Here is a 23,983-nt window from a genome sequence, read left to right as displayed (position 1 = left end):
AGTAGATGTTACCTTTCTTGTTTCTTTGGATGTTAGGGTGTACGGTGTATCCGTGTCCTTGCTCATTGATGAGGTTACTTCGTGGATCCATATCAAGGTAAAACAGGAGGGGAGAAAGGCTGCTTCTTTGGAAAATCCCACGTCGTATCTTCATTTCTGTTATTTCGATCTTTCCTTCTGAGTGCTGCAGGATTAGTGTGGTATTCCATTCTGTCCAACTTTGACGAAAGGAAGCAAGCTCCAAAAACATGTTTGGTCACTTGCTTCCTTTTGTTATTGTAAATCATTTATGTGCTGGCTATTGCCTCCTTTTGACATGCCAGTTAAAGCTAAAATAAGAACCATATTAGAAAAATCTGTGTGCCAGTGGATGCCACTTGCTTCTCTGATGTGATTGGGTTGCTTAACTCGATTTACTCAGGTATGATGTCGGTGTGGGTGTGTTTTATTTTAGTAGTTTCCATTGTTCGATCGAGGATGTTGCAAAGGATGTCACTGTAGTGTCTTTGGGGTGTAGTTTTAATGTGTGCAGGGAGGGGCCTGTGGGTGATTGTACGTGTCGTGGCATGGGTGATGATTAGGGTAGGCATTTGTCGTTGCGTCCTTGTGTACATTGTTTCTGTGATGAAATTGCTTTGGAGAAACCAATTTCCAGCTTTCTATTTCCATTATAACAGAAGACATGGGTCTCCAAAAAGGCTTATAAAACAAATGCGCAATTGACGAGTGCGAAAAAGGGGCGTGGAACCAATATTTTGAGGGGCTATTACTCGAAACCTGTTTGAGATATTGAGCTGAAACTTAGGATTCCTTTGTTCGGCATGAATAGGTATTTTTACTTTTTTTTTTGCAGGAAAATCTGAGAGGTGTCATATGGGAGGGTGACTGAATTGAAATGGAATGACAGCCCTGTGACCCCAAGTCGCTACCCCCTGGGGCTTCAACCAGGGGTCGAATGCAAACCATCATTACATATTTCATGCATATCCCAATGTTGATTCCATATATAAAGTTTCATTACCCTGCGCTCGCGAAGCAAAAACGGGGTTAGGCGATCTGTTGCGTACGTGTGTGAGTGTCTACATTTGAAGAAAACATTTTCTCGGCAACCATTGGTCCAATTGACACGAAATTTTACCATAGGAGTGCCTTCGCCTGCAGAATTTTTTTACTCCTAATTATGATGTCATAGGTCACGTGGTACGGGCACCATTGTGGAAAAACACGACACCTCTATGTCTGCGAAACTGCTGAATGGTGAAAAAATTGAAACATGGCTCATTGTCAAGTACTCCCCATGGGGAATAAGATATGGTAAAGATGATGTCATCGATGCTTTCATTATGATGTCATAATTAGACAAGTTTAACGCTTGATCTGATCAGTATGATTTTTTTTTTTCAGTAATTGTTGGTCCGATTGACACAAAGTTTTCACCGTATGAGTGCGTCCTCCTGGAGAACTATAGTGACTAGTGAGGTACTCGTGCTACGCATGGGTGGGAGGCCAGAAGCAAACAGACAATGCAGAAATGGCGAATGCCAAAGCATGAAACCAATAAATTCCACATTCTTGTAGCACCTTCAGACGCACGTCAGACATAGACAGCAAGTTCATGAAGGACTTCCATGAAAAACATACCCGTTCACAAACAAACGGGTACGTTTGTTCCATACCCAGTCAATGGTGACTCTGCATATGGTGATCCGCAAATTTCACGTTTAGAAAGTAGAAACCATCTCGGCATTTCGTCATTCACTTGAACTCGATATCTATTTTCATTCCAAACAGCATAACTCCAATCACAAATTAAATATCATTAATATAAAAAATAAACTTTTAACAACATTCGTGATAAAAACAAATATTTAAATCCTGATGTGAAGTTCCGTACGGTTAGGTGAACACAATTACGAATTCAAAATCGTAATTGTGTTCACTCAATTCTAATCGTCAATTGATACTTTAACAAAATACTGTTTTAAATGATGGTTGTATTGGGATATTATCAAACCCGCTCATTGCCATAATCTGTCCACTTCCGCATTCGCGGCAGGTTCATAATTCTCATCAAAATCGAAACAGTATTTGGAGAATTTCAATAAAAGCCACATCACTGTTCATATCGGTAAATATTATTCCATCGTGTTTGGAAAAGCTGGAAAATTGGAAAAACAAAAAAGCCTATTTTACTACAGGGAGTCCCAGGATTACCCACCCAAAATATTGTTGCGATCGGTTCAGCCGTTTTTGCGGAACCAGGGAACGGACGGACGGTACCAGGGAACGGACGGACGCACGGACAGACATTTGGTGAATTATCGTAAGATAATTATGACCTCATAGGTCACGGACGCCATCTTGGGAAAACTTGGCACCTCCATATCTATGAAATGGCTTCATGGAAAAAAATTGAAACATGGCTCATTGTCAAGTACTCCCCATGGGGAATAAGATATGTTAATGATGATGTCATTGGTGTGTTTGTTATGACATCATATTTCTTCAAGTATCATGTTTGAACTGATCAGTATGAATTTCTTGTCCCCCGTCGCACCGCCGAGCGAAAGGGGGACTATGGTTTTCCCGTCCGTGCGTGCGTGCGTAACCGAAGGACCGAATTCTAATTTGGTGTGTGGGTGCAACCCACTTCAAAATCCAAGATGGCCACCACCATGTATGTCTGACGCCATGTATGTCTGAACCTTGAGCGGAATATCTTGAAAAATAAGCGAAGTACCAATGTCTAATCTGGTGTGTGGGTGTATCTCGGCATAAGGAAGAACACTATTGAAAATTGGGTCGCCACGTCAAAATCCAAGATGGCCACCACCATATATATGTCTGAACCGCTCAAGCGTGAAATATCTTGAAAAATAAGCGAAGTACCAACTTCTAATCTCGTCTGTGGGTGTATCTACACATAAGGATGAACGCTATTGAAAATTGGGTCACCACATCAAAATCCAAGATGGCCGCCACCATATATATGTCTGAACCTTGTGAGCGAAATATCTTGAAAAATAAATGAACTAGGAACTTCTAATCTGGTGTGTGGGTGTATCTACGCATAAGGGAGAACGCTATTGAAAATTGGGTCGCCACGTCAAAATCCAAGATGGCCGCCTTGCGTTTTCCACTTTGTCAACTCGCATCACTTCACCGACGGGGGACCTAGGCGTAACGCTTGTTTTCTCTGCAGCTGTGGTCTGATGGTCATGAAATTTTCACCATAAGAGTGTCCTCCTGGAGAATATTTTAATGATTATGACGTCATAGGTCAGGTGGTATAGGCGCCATCTTGGAAAAAGCAAAAAACGTTGCACCTCTGTATCTCCAAAACTGCAACATTGGAAAAATTGAAACGTTGCTTATTGTGAAGAACTCCGCATGGGGAATAAGTGTTGTAAACGATGACGTCATTGTGGCCTTAATTATGACATAGTTCGACAAGGACAACACTTAGTTTGAACAGTTTTAAATTTCTCGAGCGTGATCTATGCCATAATTATATTAGAGAGTATGAATTTATGATGTCATCGCTCACGTGGTCTGGCAGCCATATTGGATCAAAGAGAAAAAAAAAAAAACCTTCAAACTTGGCTCGCACCAAGTTGACGGCGCAGAGTTAGTATTCTATGAATACCATCTCGTTTAAAAATGTTTTAAAATGTGTCCATAATAGCATGTTTCGGTATTTGACCTTTTGACTCAACCCTAGGGGTGGAGTCAAAAATGATACTGCCCTTGCACCTTCTTGCCATGTGATGATCAAAACTGCCAAGTTTGGTGAATTTCTGCACATCCGTTGAGGAGGAGATAGCGTGACAGATGGAGCAGATCACAATACGGCGCTGTTTTTTTTCTTTGTTTTTTTTTTGGAAGATGTGGGGGGGAGGAACGTGCAACACGTTAAAACATGTATTCACTGTAAAACTTGCTTGCCATTGTGGACCGGCTGTAAACGATAATTATATTCATGACTTCCGCTCATTGTACATTGTCTGTAAATAACACAAACCCACAGGCAATTCTCTAATACTGCCATTGGGTATGTGAATATGTTTTTATGCCTCCACCGATGAAGTCACCGGATGCATTATGTTTTCCGGTTCTCCGTCCGTCCGTCCGTCCGCGATAGGTTTTCATTACCACAGTAACTAGAGAACGGCTGAAGGGATCTTTGTCAAACTTGGTGCAAGTATGTATAATGAGGTAAAGATTAACTGATTAGATTTTATGAACAGTTTTCTTGTTTCCACGATAACTTTTGAACCAGTGATGGGATTCTGACCAAAGTTGGTACAAGTATGTATTATGATGTAAAGATGAACGGATTTGATTTTGGGGTCAAGAGGTCAAAGTCTGTAATAGATTTATATTTTGAGAATGGCTGAAGGGATCTAATTCAAAATTGATACTGGTATGTATAATGATGTGAAGATCAGCTGATTAGATTTTGGGGTCAAGAGGTCAAATGTCAGACATTCCGTTCGGTAAAAGTTCTGTTACCGAGCTAACTTGTGACCCAGTCATGGGATTTCACCAAACTTAGTGTAATTATATATTACTCGTGAGTGCTACGCACGTGTGGGAGGCCATAAGCAGACAATGCAGAAGCGGCGACTGCTAAAGCATGAAACCAATGAATTCTACCTTCCTGTAGCACCTTCAGTCGCACGTCAGACATGGACAGCAAGTTCGTGAAGGACTTCCATGAAAAACGTACCCGTTCACAAACAAACGGGTACGTTTGTTCCGTACCCAGTCAATGGCGAATCTGCATATGGCAATCCGCGAAGTTCACGTTTATAAAGTAGAAACCATCACGGCATTCCGTCATTCACTTGAACTTGATATCTCTTTTTTTCATTCCAAACAGCATAACTCCAATCACAAATTAAATAACATTAATATAAAAAGTTAACTTTTAACAACATTTGTGACATAAACAAATATTTAAATCCTGATGTGAAGTTCCATATGGTTGGGTGAACACAATTACGAATTCCAAATCGTAATTGTATTCACTCACTTCCAATCATCAATTAATACTTTAACAAAACGATTAACGTTTAACGATTTAACATTACGATTGAATGACGGGTTTTTTTTTTTGGTGTTTTTTTGTATACTGAATCGAGGCTCGTGAAAGAGCTAAGAATTGTATTGGGATATTATCAAACCCGTGCATTGCGTAATCTGTCCACTTCCAGCTTTGCTGCAGGCTCGTAATTCTCATCAAAATCTAAACAGTATTTGTAGAATTTCAATAAAAGCCACATCACTGTTCATATTGGTAAATATTATTCTATCATGTTTGGAAAAATTGGAAAAACAATATAGCCTATTTTACTCCAGGGCGTCCCAGGATTACCCACCCAAAATATCGTTGCGATCGGTTGAGCCGTTTTTGCGGTACCTTCAAACAGACAGACAGACGGACAGATGGACAGACATTTGGTGAATTATAGTAAGATGATGCAAAGATAAACCGATTAGATTTTGGGATCACGAGGTCAAAGGTCAGAGATCATGTTAAGTAAAAGTTATGTTGCCATGCCAACTTGTGAACAAGTGATGGGAATTGAACAAATTTGGTATAAGCATATATGATGCAAAGATGAACTGATTGGCCATAATGAGGTCAAAGATCAGGTCATGTCAAGTAAAAATGTGATAACTTGAGAACAGCCAAAGCGATTGAAATCAAATGTGGTACACATATGTATAATGATGTAACCATGAACTAATTAGATTATGAGGTCACTAGATCAGAGGTCAGAGGTCCCGTTAAGTCAAAACTATGTTATAACTTGTGAACTGTTGATGGGATTTTCACCAAAACTAGTGTTTGTATATATTATGATGCAAAGATGAACTGTTTATATTTTGGCATCAAAGGTGAGGAGTGAGGTTATTTTATGATTTTGTTGAAGTCAGAGGTCATGTCAGGTGATAATGTGATACTTGAAAACAGCTGAATTGATGTGAATCAAACTTGGTACAAGTATGTATGTTGATGGAATGATGTGGGCGGAGGCACATGGGTCGATGTTGTGACATCTAAGAGTGTCGTTCTAGTTACATTATGAAAGTTAGAAGTTTTCAGTTGAGCTTGTGGTGACTGACAACTTGTGTAATGGGGAAGATCAAAATGTAGCTCAATAAATGTTCCCCTTCACCCCCCCCCCACCCCCCCTTCCCTCACCCTTTCCTACAGTTCTGCATGGACGGTTGAGCATGGTTGTGCCAGGCAAAGATGCCCAGGCAGGAGATGGGCCAGCAGCACAAAGGAATTGCAAACAAATGTTATCACAGGATGGTAACAATGAAGCAATAGAAGATGGTGAGAATAAGCCAGACAGCAAAGAAATGGCAATGGCCGAAAGGAATGAAAGGGTTATGAGTGAGAAGGGCAGTAGGATGGGGAATGAACCACAATACGGGGAGGCAATTGCCAAGGGTGATGAAGTGTTGGAGTCTGAGTGTGACAAGGCCGAAGAGTATGAGGTTGGAAATGAGCAAAGTGAGGCGGAAGAGATTAGTGACGAGGTTGGAGATTATGTGAGTGACGAGTCTGGGGAGGATGTGAGCGCCGAGTCCGAGGAGGATGTGAGCGCTGAGTCCGGAGAGGATGTGAGCGACGAGGCCAGGGAGGATGTGAGCGAAGAGGCCGCGGAGGATGTGAGCGACGAGGCCACGGAGGATGTGAGCGACGAGGCCGTAGAGGATGTGAGCGACGAGGCCGTGGAGGATGTGAGCGACGAGGCCGTGGAGGATGTGAGCGACGAGGCAGCGGAGGATGTGAGCGACGAGGCCGCTGAGGATGTGAGCGACGAGGCCGCGGAGGATGTGAGCGACGAGGCCGCGGAGGATGTGAGCGACGAGGCCGCGGAGGATGTGAGCGACGAGGCCGCGGAGGATGTGAGCGACGAGGCCGCGGAGGATGTGAGCGACGAGGCCGCGGAAGATGTGAGCGACGAGGCCGCGGAGGATGTGAGCGACGACGCCGCGGAGGATGTGAGCGACGAGGCCGCGGAGGATGTAATCGACGAGTCCGCGGAGGATTTCAGCGACGGGACCGCGAAGGACGTGAGCAGGGAGCCAGGGGAGGATGTGAGCGATGATGCAGGTGAGGATGTGAGCGACAAGACCTGGAAAAACTTGCATAACACATTTCAAGAGAACACAATTGATAAAGAAAAGCAATTATTTACAAAGAGAAAGACAGAGAATAAAAGATGTGCAAGGAGTCAGTGGAAGAATTTCAGAAAGGCACAGAGGATCCACCAAAGAGGTAAACTCGCAGAAGAATTGCAGTGGAGTGAGCGGAATGCAGACGCAGAACCTCCAGAAAGAGAAGTCAAAGAAGAAGATGCAGAAAATGGCAAAGGCTGTAACTTCTCAAGAGATGTGGAAGGAGAACTTGATGGACTCGCAAAAAACAAAGTTAATGCTCGAGCGCCATTTCGCCGCCCTCATTCTCCGCCTTGCACACACAATTCTTCACTACCCTCTTGTTCCCAATCCTTCCCAGTTAGCAAGCGGTCAAGATGGGATTCACATCCCATTCCTGGACTCATTAATGGGACAACATATACTCAATGGAGAAATGAGAAACATGAAGACAGCACGAGAGACTGGGAGGAAGGTGTTGAACGTGGAAAGCTCAGAGAGGCTGCAACACGAGAAGGTGTTGAAGTATGTGGGGGTGATAATGATGACGAAATGAGAGAAAAAGCTGGGAAATTTGAGGAAGGTGAGCTGTCTTTAGAAATGAGTTGTGAGGGTGATGATTGGATGGAGCTGACAGTGGTAAAGGGAGGAGAAGAAAGAGAAAGTTGCCCAAAGGTAAGATGCTCCCCCATTTATTTTGCCTCTCCTGTTGCTGTAATGTATTTATTTGGTTTTACTTGTGTTATCTCCCTTAAATTGTTATTTTTCCAACTCATCCTTAATCTTTGTACCTCCTTGTTCATCTAATTTCCCTGTAGCTAAATTTCATCCCTCCATACACTCATGTCTACTCTTTCCTTATTTTCTGCCATTCCTGCTTCCCTGTAATTTCATATTTCTCCTGCTCTTCCTCTTCTCCAATTGGTTCATCTGATCATATTCTTGTAAGAGTCCACATCTGTGGCTATTCTTGGAGAGCCTCCTCCACACCCGCAAGTTTGGCAGTTCACTCGAGCATATTAGCAGGGACTGCAAGCAGCCATCTCTCTTCGTCACTGGTCTCCCATATCGACTGTCCCTGATGTTAAATTAGCCTGGGAAGTCTTCCACAGAAACCTCTCTACACAGATTCGGCCCATATCATCTTCAGTTATCTTACCATTCCTCTTGACGGACGGTACACAGAATCCTGTGATGAGACTGTTGCCCTGAAACGACTAGCCTTCTCCTTGAAGACCCATCTGACCGAAGGCGACCTCAGATCATTTCGCAAAGCCCAGAACAGGTGTGTCCACTCTCAGGAGAGCCAGAAAATATGTTTTCTGTTTTTTAGCACAAGTGTGTTGATGCCGTCCAGTCCAGATATCTTCTACCTCAAATTACCCTCTTCTCAAGCACCCCCTTTTCAGGTTATTGTTATCCCCCTTCTCCCCTCTTTTTGGTTGCTAGTTGTAGGTTGGTTTCTTCTTTTTCTGTTTCATTCCCACTATCCCCTTCTTATTCTTGCAGATTGTTCACTCCATGTCTTCCGTCCGTCCCCCCCAACCCCCCACTCCCCTTGAGCTCACCATAATTGTCACTCTCACTTCCACTCTGCTATTGGTGTTTCCCTCTTTCCATTTTATTCCTTACCATTCTGCTCTAGTTCTTCCCTAAGCCTCAATCATGTGTGCAAAAAAAATCTGTCCAACCTCAAGAATGAACTTTCAACCTTGTCTCCTCTAAAACCTGGTAGTGCATCATTACGTCTATTTCTCGAGTGTATGCTCCCTTCCATCCTTTCCCTCTTGTCAAATGGCCCGGCAGCCGACTCTGCTCGTGAGAAGGCTGAATGCCTCAATTCTGTGTTTCCTTCCAAATCTTGTCTCCCCAATCCTTCACACTCTGTATCCATCCTTCTCTGTCATACCCAATGGCTCCTGGGACTTTTGCACTTTGAAGGCTATTTCAACCTTTAACTTTGACTCTGCTACTGGACTGGATGGCATCAGCTTCGTGTCCTAAAAACCTGCTCTGCTGCTCATGCACATCCTCTCTCTGCCCATTTACTCTATAATTTGCCCGAGGTCATCTTCCATCTGCTTCGATGAAACCAAACACCAATGCATTACATAAACAAGATGCAAAATCTGATCCCCTTAACTACAGGCCCATCAGCTTAATTCCAATCATCAGCAAGGTCATGGAATCCATAATCACACTCTATATCAAATCTTTCCTTTTCTCCAATGGCTTGATCTCAGACCATCACTTCGGATCCAGACCCGGTCACTCTACCCTGGACATGCTGCTTCTGTTTTCCCACAATGGGTGGAGGCTCTCAATGTCTGACAAGAGATCAGGGTTGTCTCTTGACATATTTTGAGCATTCGGTGCAGTCTGGGACCCCGCTTTTCTCTCCAAACGCTCTGCCTGTGGCATCCAAGGCCAACTCCACAGATGGCTTACTGACTTCCTCTACTAAAGGTGCCAACATGTGGCTCTCATCGGATCCTCTTATCTCTCCCTGTCAATGCTGGAGTGCCCTAAGGAAGTGCCTGGGTCCAGTCCTAATCCTTATCCTCATCAAAGATCTCTCTGACTCTGGAAAATCATCTTTATCGCTGCAGTTGACTCTACCCTCTGCTGTGCCGTCCCTCATACTTTAGATAGGCAGGCAGAAGCCTTTGCCCTCTCTGTAGACCTTCATAGAGTCATGAGCTTGTCAAACACTTGAAATATCCTTCGTTCCTGATAAATCTCGCGCTTTCACTGTGTCTTTTTGGAAAAACCATCTGGCAAACCCTCCCATTGACATTCTTAGCAACTCTTTTGAATAAGTTTAGTCACTCAAACTTTTGGGTCTCGCTATCAGCCATGATCTATCTGAGCCAAACCACATTCAAAGTTGATCTGCAAAGCCAGTTGCGAACTGGGCATCCTCTATCTTGCAAGGTTTTTCCTTGGTACACCAAACTCTTATCCACCTACAAGATCATCTTCCCTAGCTTGATGTAGTACTGCTCTCCCCTTTGCACAAGCTCTCCTGCCCACACCTTGCTCAGCTTGACGCCATGGAAAATAAGGCCTTCAAGTCCATTGGAATCTCCCACGATGAAGCTGAATTGGTGGGCCTATCACCTTCATATTGCAGAGAGGCCAGTGGTCTCCATATTTTTCCATTTCCTTTCTGGTGTTACACCCTCTAATATTTCCGTGCTCCACCCACGCCCCAAGGTTTCTGCAGGGTGAATGGACTCTGCCAGTAGTCCCCTTCTGGTGAAATTCCGAAAATTCAAAATCACTGCTCACCTCCACTCATCCATTCCTCTATTTTTCCCCACCTGTGGAACCAAATTCCACAGTCTCTTCAATCTTATCTTTCTCTCCAGGGCTTCAAAATGGCTCTTCACCACCATCTCAGATCAGCCAACCTCTTTCCAAGTTTCCATTTTTTCCTTCCTTTGAGTTTGTGGCCCTATCCATCTTGTTCAACTCATATCCTCCCTATCCCTAATTCTCCCCACATTCATTATTTCTTCACTCGTGCTATTTTGTTCCTCGTCCGTGCTGCTGGTTCGTTTTTCCCCTCCCTACTGTTCCTTTGGTTTTATCATTTCCTGATCAATTCCCTATGTTCTTGCTTCTCCATGAGCTTCCACCCTGCATAAAAAATATATTGTGCGTGATTTTTTTTCTTATCTTTATTTTCTTTTTCCCATTTTCCTAGGTTGACGTCACTTCCATCCCATCCTACTGCCCTCACTGTCACTCGGCAACACTGAATAATTTGGGTTGCATGAGTTGTGGGGTCAAAATTAAACAACACCCTGTTCGTCTGCGCCCACAGTCCCAGCATTCCCTCACTCAACATCCTCACCACCCCCACTCTGAACTCCGACTTCAAAACCCATCCCCATCCACCCCGTTACTCCGTCAGCGCCTCTCAGCTCCCCTACTTACAGCATCACATTACCCTGCTCTGCACCAACGCCTGCTTGGCCCTTCAAACGTTCAGGAGAGCATTCATGGAGCATCATGTAGAGGGGGAGCTGCTAAATGGGACAATGTTGGGATACGCACAGGGCGATTGCCTTCGCCAGCATTTCTACTTTCTAAGCAGACACGCCACGTACATGGAATGCCTGTAAGTATTATGATCTTGTGTGAAATTCCACAATTTAAGTGCCATAACTAAATTTTCATTTCAATCCTTAAACATGACTCTCATACTCTTTTATCACATTTGGCTTTCCTCTTCTCAGCGTATTTCTTCTCCTGGTTGGATTCGGAAGATGATATCTCCACCCTCTTACCATGGCCACAGTGCTCCTAGGCCTATTCCTTTCACGTCGATGTATACAGATCGGCCTTCTCAGAATGGATCTCGCACAAAAACACCATTGGCTACCTTACCTCCCAAGAATGAAGAGCCAAGTAAGTCATTTTCAAGCTAGATATTGAGCTATAGGGAATAAAAGCATACCTGCAAAGGTAGCATTCCCCCATGGACTGAGCGGTGTGAGGCGGACTCCTTAGGAAATCTTATAATCACTGCTTTCAGGTTTGGGGACAAAACTGCGCTACCAATCCTAAAGGATTCTGGTCTTTTGTTCGGGATAACCACAGGGCGATTGCCTTCCAACTCTCCAAACGCTCTGCTCCAATTACAAAATAATAAAACAATTCACCCTGCTCCAATTACAAAATTACACCAGCTACTAGTCTCCACACAGCTGCCAACGTTATTAGTGATACTCGTGCTATTGCTAACGAATTTAATTTCAGTTTTCAAAGCAATTTTTCTTCAGATAACAATCCATTTGTACTTGTCCCATGTCATGATTGAAATACATTTTGTTTGACACTCATTTAGACTAATCCTGCTGAAGTTAAGAAGTTTTTTTTAGTACTCTAAAAGTGTATAAATGTCCTTGTTTTGACAATATTCCCCACCGCCAATTCCGCCAGGAAGGGTCATGTTATTATCTTCTCTGGGGTATATAAATTACAGTAGATCTAGGCTAGGTTTCATTAGTCTGTGTGGTATGCAAAAAGCATATAATGCCGAAATAACATCTCGTTTCCTCCCTTTCAGTCTCATGTTAAATAGCATTTGTGACTGTTTAAAAACATAATCAAACATGTTTGTGTAGTTTTTTGGGGGGTTTTTTTGTATGCTTCGTCTTGGCTCGTATGAGAGCCGTTGGTCTGTCTGTGTGTTGCCATTTTTCTCAGAGATGGCTGAACGGATCTTCGTCAAACTTTCAGAGGTTCATCAGTGAGTGCCTGGGAGTGTTTTAAGGGTGCCTAAACCTTTTTGATTAATGACAGTTATATACAAGTACACATTCGCATAAATAAATACAAAACAATCGCCAGACATTTGAAAACGAATAATAAAACAATTCCGGAAGCGGTCGAAGTTAGTGGTAAGACCTCTTCTTCCGGAACGTAATCACACTTGTCCAGTCGGTCTTTTAGACTTCCGCTTCCGGTTCTCGATCGAGGTGGCGACTTTTGTTCTCTCCGGGCATCAAAAGTTAAGTTATTTTTCCATTCGTGTGTTTGTCAAATTTCCACTCGTTATTTTATCGTCTATGTGTTATTGTTTGTTTCAAGTTAGTTTTGGTTTGAATTTCCTGTAACTCGTGATTAATTAATTAATCGTTTTCTCTTTGCTCCACCGAGGGACAAAAGATGGACAAAAGGACCACCGAGGCACTCGGAAACATGGTGGTGGGATGATGAAGTTGGAAAGAGGATTGACGAGAAGAGGAAGAAGTTCAAGGAGTGGCAGAAGGCGAAGGGTACGGGAGCAGAAACAGCAGAGCATGAAAGTTATAAGGCAGCCAGGAAGGCTGCAAAGAAAGAGGTAGCAAAGGCGCAGGAGGCATGTAGGAAAATGTTCGGAGAACGCTTGGATTCGGAAGAGGGTCAGAAAGCAGTATTCAGGATTGCAAAGCACATAGCGAAAGAGAGGTGTGATGTGATGGGGGTGAGTTGCTTGAAGGATGAAGTGGGACAAATCGTTGTCGACCCAGATGGAATTAAAGGAAGATGGAAAAGATATATGGAAATGCTGTTGAATACAGAGAATGAATGGGATGGCAACATAGAGAGTAACCCAGTTTTAGGACCGGCAGAGAAGATAACTGAGAAGGAAGTTGAGGAAGCAATAAAAGCAATGAAGAGTGGAAAAGCGGGAGGGCCGACGGGAGTTGTGGGAGATATGTTGAAGGCAGCAGGAAGTTGGGGTGTGAAGAGAATGACAGAGATCTGTAATCTGGTGGTGAAAGAAGGCCGCATTCCAGTGGATTGGGAACTGAGTACCCTCATCCCTCTATACAAGGCGAAAGGTGACCCTCTGGAGTGTGGCTCGTACCGAGCGCTAAAGATATTGGAAAGGGTGTTGGAGAGGAGGATAAGGAAGAAAGTGAAGATCGACGAAATGCAGTTTGGATTTATGCCAGGAAGAGGAACGACAGATGCGCTTTTCATTGTGAGGCAGTTACAGGAGAAGTACATGGAGAAGAGGAAGAAGTTGTTTTTTGGGTTTGTTCATCTGGAGAAAGCATTCGATAGGGTTCCACGCAAAGTATTGACATGGGCATTGAGGAATTTAGGAGTGGAGGAATGGTTGATCAGAGTAGTGATGGCAATGCACAAAAGAGCGCGCACAGCTGTAAGGACGAAGGACGGGAACAGTGGTGAGTTTGAGGTGAAGGTGGGAGTGCATCAGGGGTCGGTACTAAGTCAACTACTATTTGTAGCTGTGATGGAGGTGCTGGCTCAGAACGTAAAGGAGGGTTTGCCGTGGGAGTTGTTGTATGCAGATGATCTGGTGTTGATTGCGGAAAGTATGGATGGACTGAAGGAAAAGATGAACAAGTGGAAGGAATGTATGGAGACAAAAGGTCTGAAGGTGAATATCGGAAAGACGAAGGTGATGGCAAGTGGTAAAGCATGTGGTGAGGTGGAAAGAACTGGGAAGTGGCCGTGTGCTGTGTGCAGGAAGGGTGTCGGAGTGAACTCCATTCAATGTACAATGTGCGCTGAGTGGGTTCATCAAAAATGTAGTGGTCTGAGAGGGTCATTTACCAGTGTGGCAGCTACATTCAAATGTAAGGTGTGCACAGAGGGAGCTGCAGATGGAGGAAATGTTGAGTTGGATCTTGGAGACGGCGTGAAGCTGGAAGGTGTGAAAACATTTTGCTACCTCGGAGACATGCTGAATGGAGAAGGTGGATCAGACTCGGCAACGGTTGCTCGAGCGAGATGTGCATGGAAGAAGTTTCGGGAACTGAGTGGCGTGCTGATGAGTTGGAGAGTGTCGCTGAAGCTGAACGGAAAGGTGTATGCTGCATGTGTGAGAAGTGTTATGATTTATGGGAGCGAGACATGGGTAATGAACGTAGAGCAGCAACGAAGGCTGGAAAGGGTGGAAATGCGAATGGTTCGATGGATGTGCGGAGTATCGTTGAGAGAGAGGAAGACAAATGATGAATTGCGAAACATGATGGGAATATTGCCTGTGATTGTTGCTGTGAAGAGGAACAGGTTGAGATGGTTTGGTCATGTGTTGAGGAAGGATGAAAGTGACTGGTTGAGAAGGGTGATGGAAATTAATGTAGAAGGAAGTAGAAGACGGGGAAGACCGAGAAAGACTTGGCTCAAGATGGTGGAAGAAGAAATGCGGGCAAGGGGGTTAACAAGGAGAGATGCAGAAAATAGGGCAAAATGGAGAAGATTGTCATGGGGACCGCAAGGCTAACCCCCGCTCTAGCAGGGAAAATGGCCTTAAAATGCATGTTGTTGTTGTTGTTGTTGTTTGCTCCGAGTGCGCGGGTCCTGGGGCTACCCCCGTCGAAGTTTGGAAACTTAAAGGGCCACAGACACAGAAAATCATGTTTGGTTTAATTAATAGATATTGCTTCACAACACTTAATCGTCCTTTTTTTTGAATAAATATCACTCGATTGGCCCCCGCCACCCAACAAGTACAAAAGGTTTTAATTAAAACAAAAGCCACGTCGATGTTACACAATGCCTAGATGCAGCTGTGCCTATAACGTCGATGTTATAGGCACAGGACATTCCTGTTGATTCGATTACTTGATGTTATTTTTGTGCAAAGTGAAAATATATCTCGGCAATTTCCTGTGTGTGGCGACGAATTTTTAATATATCTCGGCATTTTCCCGTCTGTTATTTCAGGCGGTGTATGACTGACCGTGCCGCGATTTAAAAAAAAAAAATCTCGGCAATTTCTCGTGTGTAGCGACATGTGAACGAAGCTATGCTCCTCTCTCCACATTATTGTGACGACGTATAAATTAAATATTTCATCGTGACGATTGTCATCAAATGGACGAATTTTTAATATATCTCCGCATTTTCCCGTCTGTTATTTCGGGCGGTGTATGACTGACCATGCCCCGATTTAAACAAAATATATATATCTCGGCATTTTCCCGTCTCTTATTTCGGGCGGTGTATGACTGACCATGCCGCGATTTAAAAAAAAAATATCTCAATGGACTTGAAGTTACAGGCCTTTGAGAATTCATTTCGTTCTATAAAGGGCAACTTCCATCGGATTTTCTTCCCGTTTTTTTTCAACCGAGTCTAAAACTATGTCGGCGACTGTGAAAAATGAAATGATATATCGAATTTGATTTGAAATAAAACTGTGTGAGAGAGGAAGACACCACGGGCCTACAAAACAGGCCTCAAAGCTATGCGAGTTAATAAAATGGTGGATATTTGTTTATATGAAGCCTCTCCCACAATGGGTGGAGCTTTGGTTCCCAGAATGGGTGGAGCTTTGAGGTTTTGTCTTCTCTGCAAGAACAAGAAGAACAAGAAGAAGAAGAAGAAGAACAACAACAACAACAACAACAGCAGAGGGCACTCTATGACAAGCGTCTTGCGACGCGGCTAAAAAACGGCGATTTGATTGTTCATGTGACTGGCTATGTCATCGAGGGAATTTTTGTTGCTGCTGGTAGTTTTTAGCTGGTAGTGGAGTCCCGCCCCTAAAATCGTGATGTTCATTCATGATGTCACCTGTGTGATGTAATCGAGGGAAAGGTTTCTCAGCACGCAATGATAACTGCCTGACCAAGAATCTTCTGATAGTCAAAATCATTATTAAAAACTACCAGCAGCAACAAAAATTCCCTCGATGACATAGCCAGTCACATGAGCAATCAAATCGCCGTTTTTTGGGTGGTGGGGGCCAATCGAGTGATATTTATTCAAAAAAAAAGGACGATTGTGTTGAGTGAAGCAATAGCTATTAATTAAATCAAACATGATTTTCTGTGTCTGTGGCCCTTTAAGTTCCTTCCTTTGCTGTTTTTGCTTGGTTCTTAGATTGTTCCCTTCTCCCCCAAACTTCCCCGAACATCTACTCTTTGTCTAACGCTTTAAATCTCCGCCCCCCCCCCCCAAGAAAAAAACCCAAAACTTTTATTTCCTTTTCTCCACGTGTGCTGTTTCATGTGCTTCTGTCCACGTGCGCTGACTCGCCCCGCCCCCATTATCTCCTTGCCTTCCACCTTTTGCCCTGTTCACGTGACTCGTGGTTGTCCCTCCAGGTCCTCTCCCCGTTGGTATTTTGTGAATATAAAATTGTTCTTCACGGTTCTGTTTAAATATTATTTAAATAAGTTTAAACTTTCCCCTGCAGTGTTTTATCCAGTGGTATATAACAACACGCTGTTTTTCTTCCTATTTAAAAGGTTCTTTTCAATTTCCTCTTCAATTCATGCCACTTCAAAAAATAATTCAATCTCTTGCAATTCTTCCTCCCGACATGCTCTAAACTCACTTTCATTCCACCCCTCCTCTATCATTCTTCAACGGATCTCTGACTTGAAAATCACAATCAACCCAATTTGTTATAAATGTTCGTTTCATAAATCATCCACTTTCATAACTCCCCCCTCACCCCTCCCCTCCAAATCTACCCCCTTCCACCTCCCCTCCTAAACTCCCCCCTTGCCCCTCCCCTCCGAAACTCCCCCCTTACCCCTCCCCTTCAAATCTCCCCTCCCCCCCTACCATCCCTCTCCAATTCTCCCCCCTACCCCTCCTCCTCCGCCCCACTTCGTCTCCCTTCTATCTCATACCTCCACCTCCCCCAACCTTCCACTTTCCTCTGCCCCCCCCCCCTCAAACAACGCCTCACTGTGCCTCATCCCATCACCATCAAACCTTTTGGCCTCATCCTCCCCTTTCTTGTAACTCTTCTGTAATCTCTGACACACTATCAACAGCTCTCCCTACCTCCCCCTCTTATCCTGCATCTGACCCCACCCCTCCCCTCCTCTGTCCTGCACCCGATGCTCCCCCTCTCTCTTCATTAACGGTATGGACCTCAAACATCTGGGGCCTTCACTCAAACCTGATTGATCTCTCCATTCAGGTTGCTTCTGACAATCCAGACGTGATCTGCTCAACAGAAACTTTCCTCCTTCAAGATGTCTCTGATTCCTTTGTATCTCTCCCGGGTTACTCCCTCCTCCGGTATGATGGACCTGAGCCTCGTCCTGGAGGTGGGGTTGCTATCTTTATCAAAAACTCTTTCTCACTCGCCCCACACTGCCCTCTCTCCACCTCTCCCCCAGGAATACCTCTGGCTACGGCTTCCCCTTCACTCCCACCTTTTGTTCATATGTGTGTTGTACCGTCCACCAAACAGTGATGACTCAATTTACATCTCGCTGTCTGATAACATGGACCAACTTCTATCCACTCATCCCAACTCTCTCTTCCTCATATGTGGTGACTTCAACTGTCATCATGCCAGCTGGCTGGGTGTGGGTACCGCTCTCACCAGCCATGGCCCCTCAGAAAAGGACTTCTGCGACTCACTGGGACTGACACAATCTGTCAATTTCCCGACCCGGATCTCAGTCAATGGAGTATCTTCTCTTCTAGACTTGGTTATGACAAACTTCCCTGCAAATGTCTGCTGCTTTTCTTCTGCTCCAATGGGTTCTTCTGATCATGTGCTTGTTAAAGTGGACATCTCTCTGAACATTCTCAGGGAGCCTCCTCAGCGTCGACGAGTCTGGCATTTCACTCAGGCCAACTGGCACGGTCTTCAAGCAGCTATCAATCATCTGGACTGGTCTCCCATCTCTACTGCCTCTGACATCACCTCATCCTGGGAATTCTTCCAAAGTAAATTGCTCTCTCTCATGCACAGATTTATCCCATCTCGTCTTCAGTTGTCATACCCTTCCTCCCGTCCATGGTACACGGAATATTGTGGTGAGGCTGTTGCCCAGAAACAACTTGCCTTCGTCTCCTGGAAAGCAAATCCAACGGAAGGAAATCTCATTTCCTTTCACAAAGCCCGAAACAAGTGTGTCCACCCTCAGGAGAGCCAGGAAACAATATCTCTCTGTTCTCAAGACCGAACTCTCTTATCTGTCTCCCTCTTCCAAATCCTGGTGGCATCTGGTCAAATCTGTTCCTGGTGTTTGTTCCCCCTCCATCCCCTCCCTTACCTCAAACGGCTACACAGCTGACTCCGCACGTGAAAAAGCTGAATGCCTCAACTCTGTGTTTGCCTCTAAATCTTGTGTCCCAAACCCATCCCTCTCTGTACCCACCGTACCCAGTCGTACCCAGCTGCTCCTGGACTCTGTGTCCTTTCCTCCTGACAAGGTGGAAAAGTTTCTGTCAACCCTCGACTCTGATTCTGCAACTGGACCTGACGGCATCAGCCCACGGGTCCTAAAATCCTGTTCTTCCGCTCTTTCACTCGCTCTCTCTGTTCTCTTCACCCTCTCTTTTGCTGAAGGTCATCTGCCATCTGCTTGGAAATCAGCCAACATCACAGCTTTACACAAAAAGGTGCAAAAACAGATCCTAGCAACGACAGACCACTCAGCCTTCTCCCAATTATCAGCAAAGTCATGGAATCCATCATTGCTTCGGATATGAAATCTTTCTTCTTCTCCAATGGCTTGATCTCTGATCATCAATTTGGTTTCAGACCAGGTCACTCTACTCTGGACATGCTGCTTCTGCTGTATCAGCAATGGATGGAGGTCCTCAATGCCAAACAGGAAATTTGAGCTGTCTCCCTTGACATATCACGTGCCTTCGATGCGTTCTGGCACCCCGCTCTGCTCACCAAACTCTCCTCCTTTGGTATCCATGGAAATCTCCACGCATGGCTGGCGGACTTCCTCTCTAGTCGTAGTCAACGTGTGGCTCTGAATGGGTTTCTCTCATCTCCTCTTCCTGTTCAGGCTGGAGTTCCCCAAGGCAGTGTTCTGGGCCCTGTGCTTTTTCTGGTCTTCATCAATGATCTCTTCGACTCTCTTGAAAATCCTCTCTATCTCTTTGCTGATGACTCCACTCTCTGCCGCTCCATTCCTCATCCCTCAGATCGGCAGTCTGAAGCCTCCTCACTCTCTGCAGACCTGGACAAATCACAGACTGGGCAAACAAGTGGAACATATCTTTCAATCCTGACAAATCTCACAGTCATACGATGTCTCTCCGAAAAGACCGACTGGAAACCCTCACATCCACTTTCTGAATAATCCTCTCCAAGAAGTTCTTTCACTTAAGCTTTTGGGTCTCACTTTCTGCCATGATCTTTCCTGGGAAAACCACATTTCAAATCTGGCCTCCAAAGCCAGTCGCCGACTGGGCATCCTCCGTCGTGCGAAGTCCTTTCTTGGCACACCTGAGCTCCTCACCACATACAAGGCTTTCATCCGCAGCTCAATGGAATACTGCTCTCCCCTCTGGGCTGGTGCTCCTGCCTCACACCTAGCTCGTCTTCACGCTGTTGAAACCAAAGCGTTCAGAATCATTGGAATCTCCCGCGATGAAGCTACCTCCGAGGGCCTTTCACTTGCTCACCACAGGCAGGTTGGTGGTCTTTCTGTCTTCTACCGAATCCTCTCCGGGCTTGCTCCCCCAGCTCTCTCTGGGCTCTGTCCCCCAAATATTCCTACAGGTCGCACAAGATCTGCCTGCAACCCTCTTATGGTTAAACTGCTAAAATCAAGACTCTCTGCTCACCTTCACTCCTTCATTCCTCTTTTCTCCCGCCTCTGGAACAAACTCCCTCACTCTCTTTAATTCCACTCCTCCCTCCAGTTCTTTAAAACAGCTGTTCACCACCATCTCTTATCTTCCCCCATCCAAAACCTTGATGTTTTCTACCCCCGCTAATTTCACCCCAAATCCACTTTTTTGAAATACCAACTTCTTTATTAACTCTTTCACAAGCCTCGACTCTGTATACAAAAAAAAACAAAAACCGCCAAATGGTACAAAATCCTATATATTTTTTAGGTCAAAAGGTCAAAAGGTCAACATAGGCCAAGGGCAACCACTTTTTTCAAATTTCTAAAATCCTCAATTTTAATCCGATTGACTTGACATTGAATAGGATTTACATATCGGCTAACTGAATTCAACCACTAACTATTTTTTAGATCAGCGTAGGCCAAAGGTCAACCACTTTTTCACATTTCTAAAATCCTCGATTTTCATCCGATTGACTTGACATTTGAATAGGATTTACACATCAGCTTACTTAATTCAACTACCAACTATTTTGAGATCAGCATAGGTCAAAAGCTCAACATAGGCCAAGGTGAACCACTTTTTTCAAATTTCTAAAATCCTCAATTTTCATCCGATTGACTTGGAATTTGAATGTGATTTACATATCAGCTAACTGAATTCAATCACCAACAATTTTTGATCTCAGCGTAGGCCAAAAGGTTAACTCATGCCAAAGGTCAACCATTTGTTCAATTTTCAGCCGATTCACTTGAAATTTGAATGGGATTTACATATCAGTTAACTCAATTCAACCACCAACTATTTTTGAGATCAGCAAAGGCCAAAGGGTCAACATAGGCCAAAGGTCAACAACAATTTCAAATTTCTAAAATCCTTAATTTTCATCCGATTCACTTGAAATTTGAATGGGATTTACATATCAGCAAACTGAATTCAACCACCAACTATTTTTGAGGTCAACATCGGCCAAAAGTTCAACATAGGCCAAATTTTTAAAATTGTCAATTTTCATCCAATTAACTTAAACTTTGAAGATGATTTGCATATCAGGTCACTGAATTCTACCACAAATGATTTTTGAGGTCAAAAGGATGCTCTACTGAGTGCCATTCTACTTTGTTCTGTTTTGCCAAGTGTTGCTCTGTGAGTGATTTGTTTCATTCTGTCTGTCTGTCTGTCTGTATGTCAGTTGCCTACACGTCACAATTTTCAACCGATCTTCACAAAACATCACTAAATGGTGGCATTGGTTATAAGCAAGAAGCCTATTGTTTGTGGGGGCAAAATGTCAATAGGTCAACATAGGCCAAAGGTCACCAACTTTGTCATATTTCTAAAATCCTCAAATTTCATCCGATTGACTTGAAATTTGAAGAGGACTTGCATATCTGGTAACTGAATTCAATCACCAATTATATTTAGGTCAACATTGGCCAAAAGGTCAACATAGGCCAGATTTATAAAATACTCAATTTGCATCCGATTGACTTGAAGTTTTAAGAGGATTTGCATACCAGGTCACTGAATTCAACCACCAATTATTTTTGAGGTCCTCCCCTCTTCCCTTCCCCCTTCTCATCTTCCTCCGCCCATCCTCGCTCCCCTCCCCCTCTTTTTATATTCCCGCCAATAAAGTGACTGCATTGCCTGGCAACGCCAGGTACCTTTGCTAATTTGATACAAGAGGAAACGAAACAAAGTATTTGGCAACAAGTGCACCTGTTCACAGCATGTAGTTGTTCAATTTGAATATGCAGGAGGACCGGCTCATGAACCAAAATAAAGCCACAATAATGATAAACAAACAGGTTTAAGGAATAAGTAAATTAGGATGGGAATTCAAGAACAAATAAGAAGGGGGGAATGAATCACCATGGCAGGGAGGACCACTTGTTTCTAAAACAGAATCGGGTTGACCTATTTCTTGCCATGCCTTAACAGGCACAAACAAGAGTACAGAAAGACAGGAAGTGAGGGACCCAAAAAGAAGATTGACAGATGAATTACTGTTGGAAAGCACGTCCCATCTCGTTGGGGCATAACCAGCATGTAACTCGTGGGGACCATGACAGGTTTGTTTGCACAGCTCGTGGCTGCCGGATGAACGTCTCTGGGTAGCTGTGGCTCAGCCCACGATGTGACTTTTCCAGCTCTGGGTGAATAGCGCGGTTATTTTTCGCTCTGAAGACAATATCTCTTCGGCGAACGACCCTCTCTTTCCTTCGTCTGACATGGTTCTTTCTCTCCTTGTTCTATCGACCCCCTCCCCACTTCTACTCTTTTCCCCCTTGAGAACTGTAAATCTCACTTACCCAAAAACACACGAACCAACTAATCGGCGTGCAATAGGCCAAGTGTCGTCAGGGAGGTTACCTCTTGTGTTACGAAGGCTGTTATTCGTTATCTTTCAGAAAAACCCTGACGTTCAAATCCCAATGGCCAAAATTCCCACAAATCAGTCAAGGCAGACGTGACTAGTCACGTGATGTCCCACACAGCATCTTGCAGAACGAGTCCGTTCAACAAACAAGAACTCCACACTGAAGTGAACCCTCAAAAGGGGGGTAATTAGAGAAAACATTTCACACCTCATGCTGAAACAATAAGAGAGAGTTCAGTGTAATGAAGGGATGGCGATTGTAATTGGTGTAATTGAACAAAACAGTTAACCGAAACAAACTTTAAGAGATAACTAATTAAATTATTCCTTCCCTTTGGCTGTGTGTGTGTGTGTGTGTGTGTGTGTGTGTGTGTGTGTGTGTGTGTGTGTGTGTGTGTGTGTGTGTGTGTGCGTGCATGCGCGTGTGTGCGCGTGTAGTCCATATTTGTTGTTTTATTTCCGCAGTTGTCCTCTCAAGTGGAGATGAAAATGAAGAGGAGGAGACAGAAGTTACCGGAATGAAGAAACACTCAACTTTGGATGAGAGAGAGTTGGAGCAAGATGAAGAAGAATGTGATGAAGACGAGGAAGATTTTGAAGGTGGAGAAGAAATGATTGGTTGCAGTGGTTGTGATGATGGTAGTTGTGAAGAATGCTGTGAAGAGGATTGTGAAGATGAAGCAGAAGAGGATGAAGTAGATGAGCAAGAGTGTTTTGATGAATATGAGGGAGAGGACGAGGAGGACGAGGAGGACGAGGAAGAAGGAGAAGAAGAGGTCTTGGAAGATGAAGCAGATATAGAAAATGAAAGGTTAAATTGTGAGCGCTGTCTGCGTGGTGAAGCATGTGAACATGACTGTGAGGAAGATGATTATGAGGATGAAGAGGATTATGAGGACGAAGAGGAAGATGAAGAGATTGCAAAGGAGAGAGTGGGTCATTCTGATGGGGAGGATGAGACTGAAGGAGAAAGCTTTTCAGAATTTGAGGGAGAAGAAAATGATGATTGTGTAAAAGCAGGAGATAGTTTTGGTGAGGACAATGAAATCGATTGCCACAAATCCTTCCCAGGAGAGGAGGAGGAGGAGGAGGAGGAGGAGGAAGAGCAAGTTGATAGAGCAGAAATGAGGTGTTTGAGAGATGAAAAATCAAGACTGGCACAAGCAAAAGGTGATGGTGAAGATACTCAGGCTAAAAAGGGAGAAAAAAGTCAGCGAGGGGAAGTAGTTGGAGGGAGGTGGAAATCGGTGAAAAGGGGAAGTGAAACAACTCCGCAGAAAGAAAGGAAGAGAAAGGTAAGCAGATTAATTTCAGTGACCTCCCTCGTAATACATTTCCTTCTGCCTTTTTAACGCTGTTCACTGTTAATTGCTGGTC

General features: G+C 44.1%; 1 protein-coding gene across 4 annotated transcripts in view; it reads left to right on the top strand.

Annotated features, from left to right (window-relative positions):
- Positions 1 to 23,983, top strand: part of LOC137413531 (uncharacterized) — a 132,371-nt gene that overhangs the window by 4,352 nt on the left and 104,036 nt on the right. For 3 of the 4 annotated variants that reach the window (XM_078771759.1, XM_078771758.1, XM_078771760.1), the window contains 4 exons: positions 6,224 to 7,854; positions 10,889 to 11,305; positions 11,424 to 11,595; positions 23,072 to 23,901. In XM_078771759.1, coding sequence (XP_078627885.1) covers positions 6,244 to 7,854; positions 10,889 to 11,305; positions 11,424 to 11,595; positions 23,072 to 23,901 — 3,030 coding nt within the window. In that variant the 5' untranslated portion in view covers positions 6,224 to 6,243. Of the gene's footprint in view, positions 1 to 1,210; positions 1,315 to 6,223; positions 7,855 to 10,888; positions 11,306 to 11,423; positions 11,596 to 23,071; positions 23,902 to 23,983 lie in introns of those variants that run through there. The other variant, XM_068098953.2, reaches the window with a different exon arrangement.

Source organism: Myxine glutinosa, chromosome 2 (genome assembly GCF_964187855.1).
Source record: "Myxine glutinosa chromosome 2, kmMyxGlut1.1, whole genome shotgun sequence".
In the NCBI taxonomy this organism is placed as follows: domain Eukaryota; kingdom Metazoa; phylum Chordata; class Myxini; order Myxiniformes; family Myxinidae; genus Myxine; species Myxine glutinosa.
The sequence above is the reverse complement of the archived record's forward strand: the minus strand, read 5'-3'. Positions and strand labels throughout refer to the sequence as shown.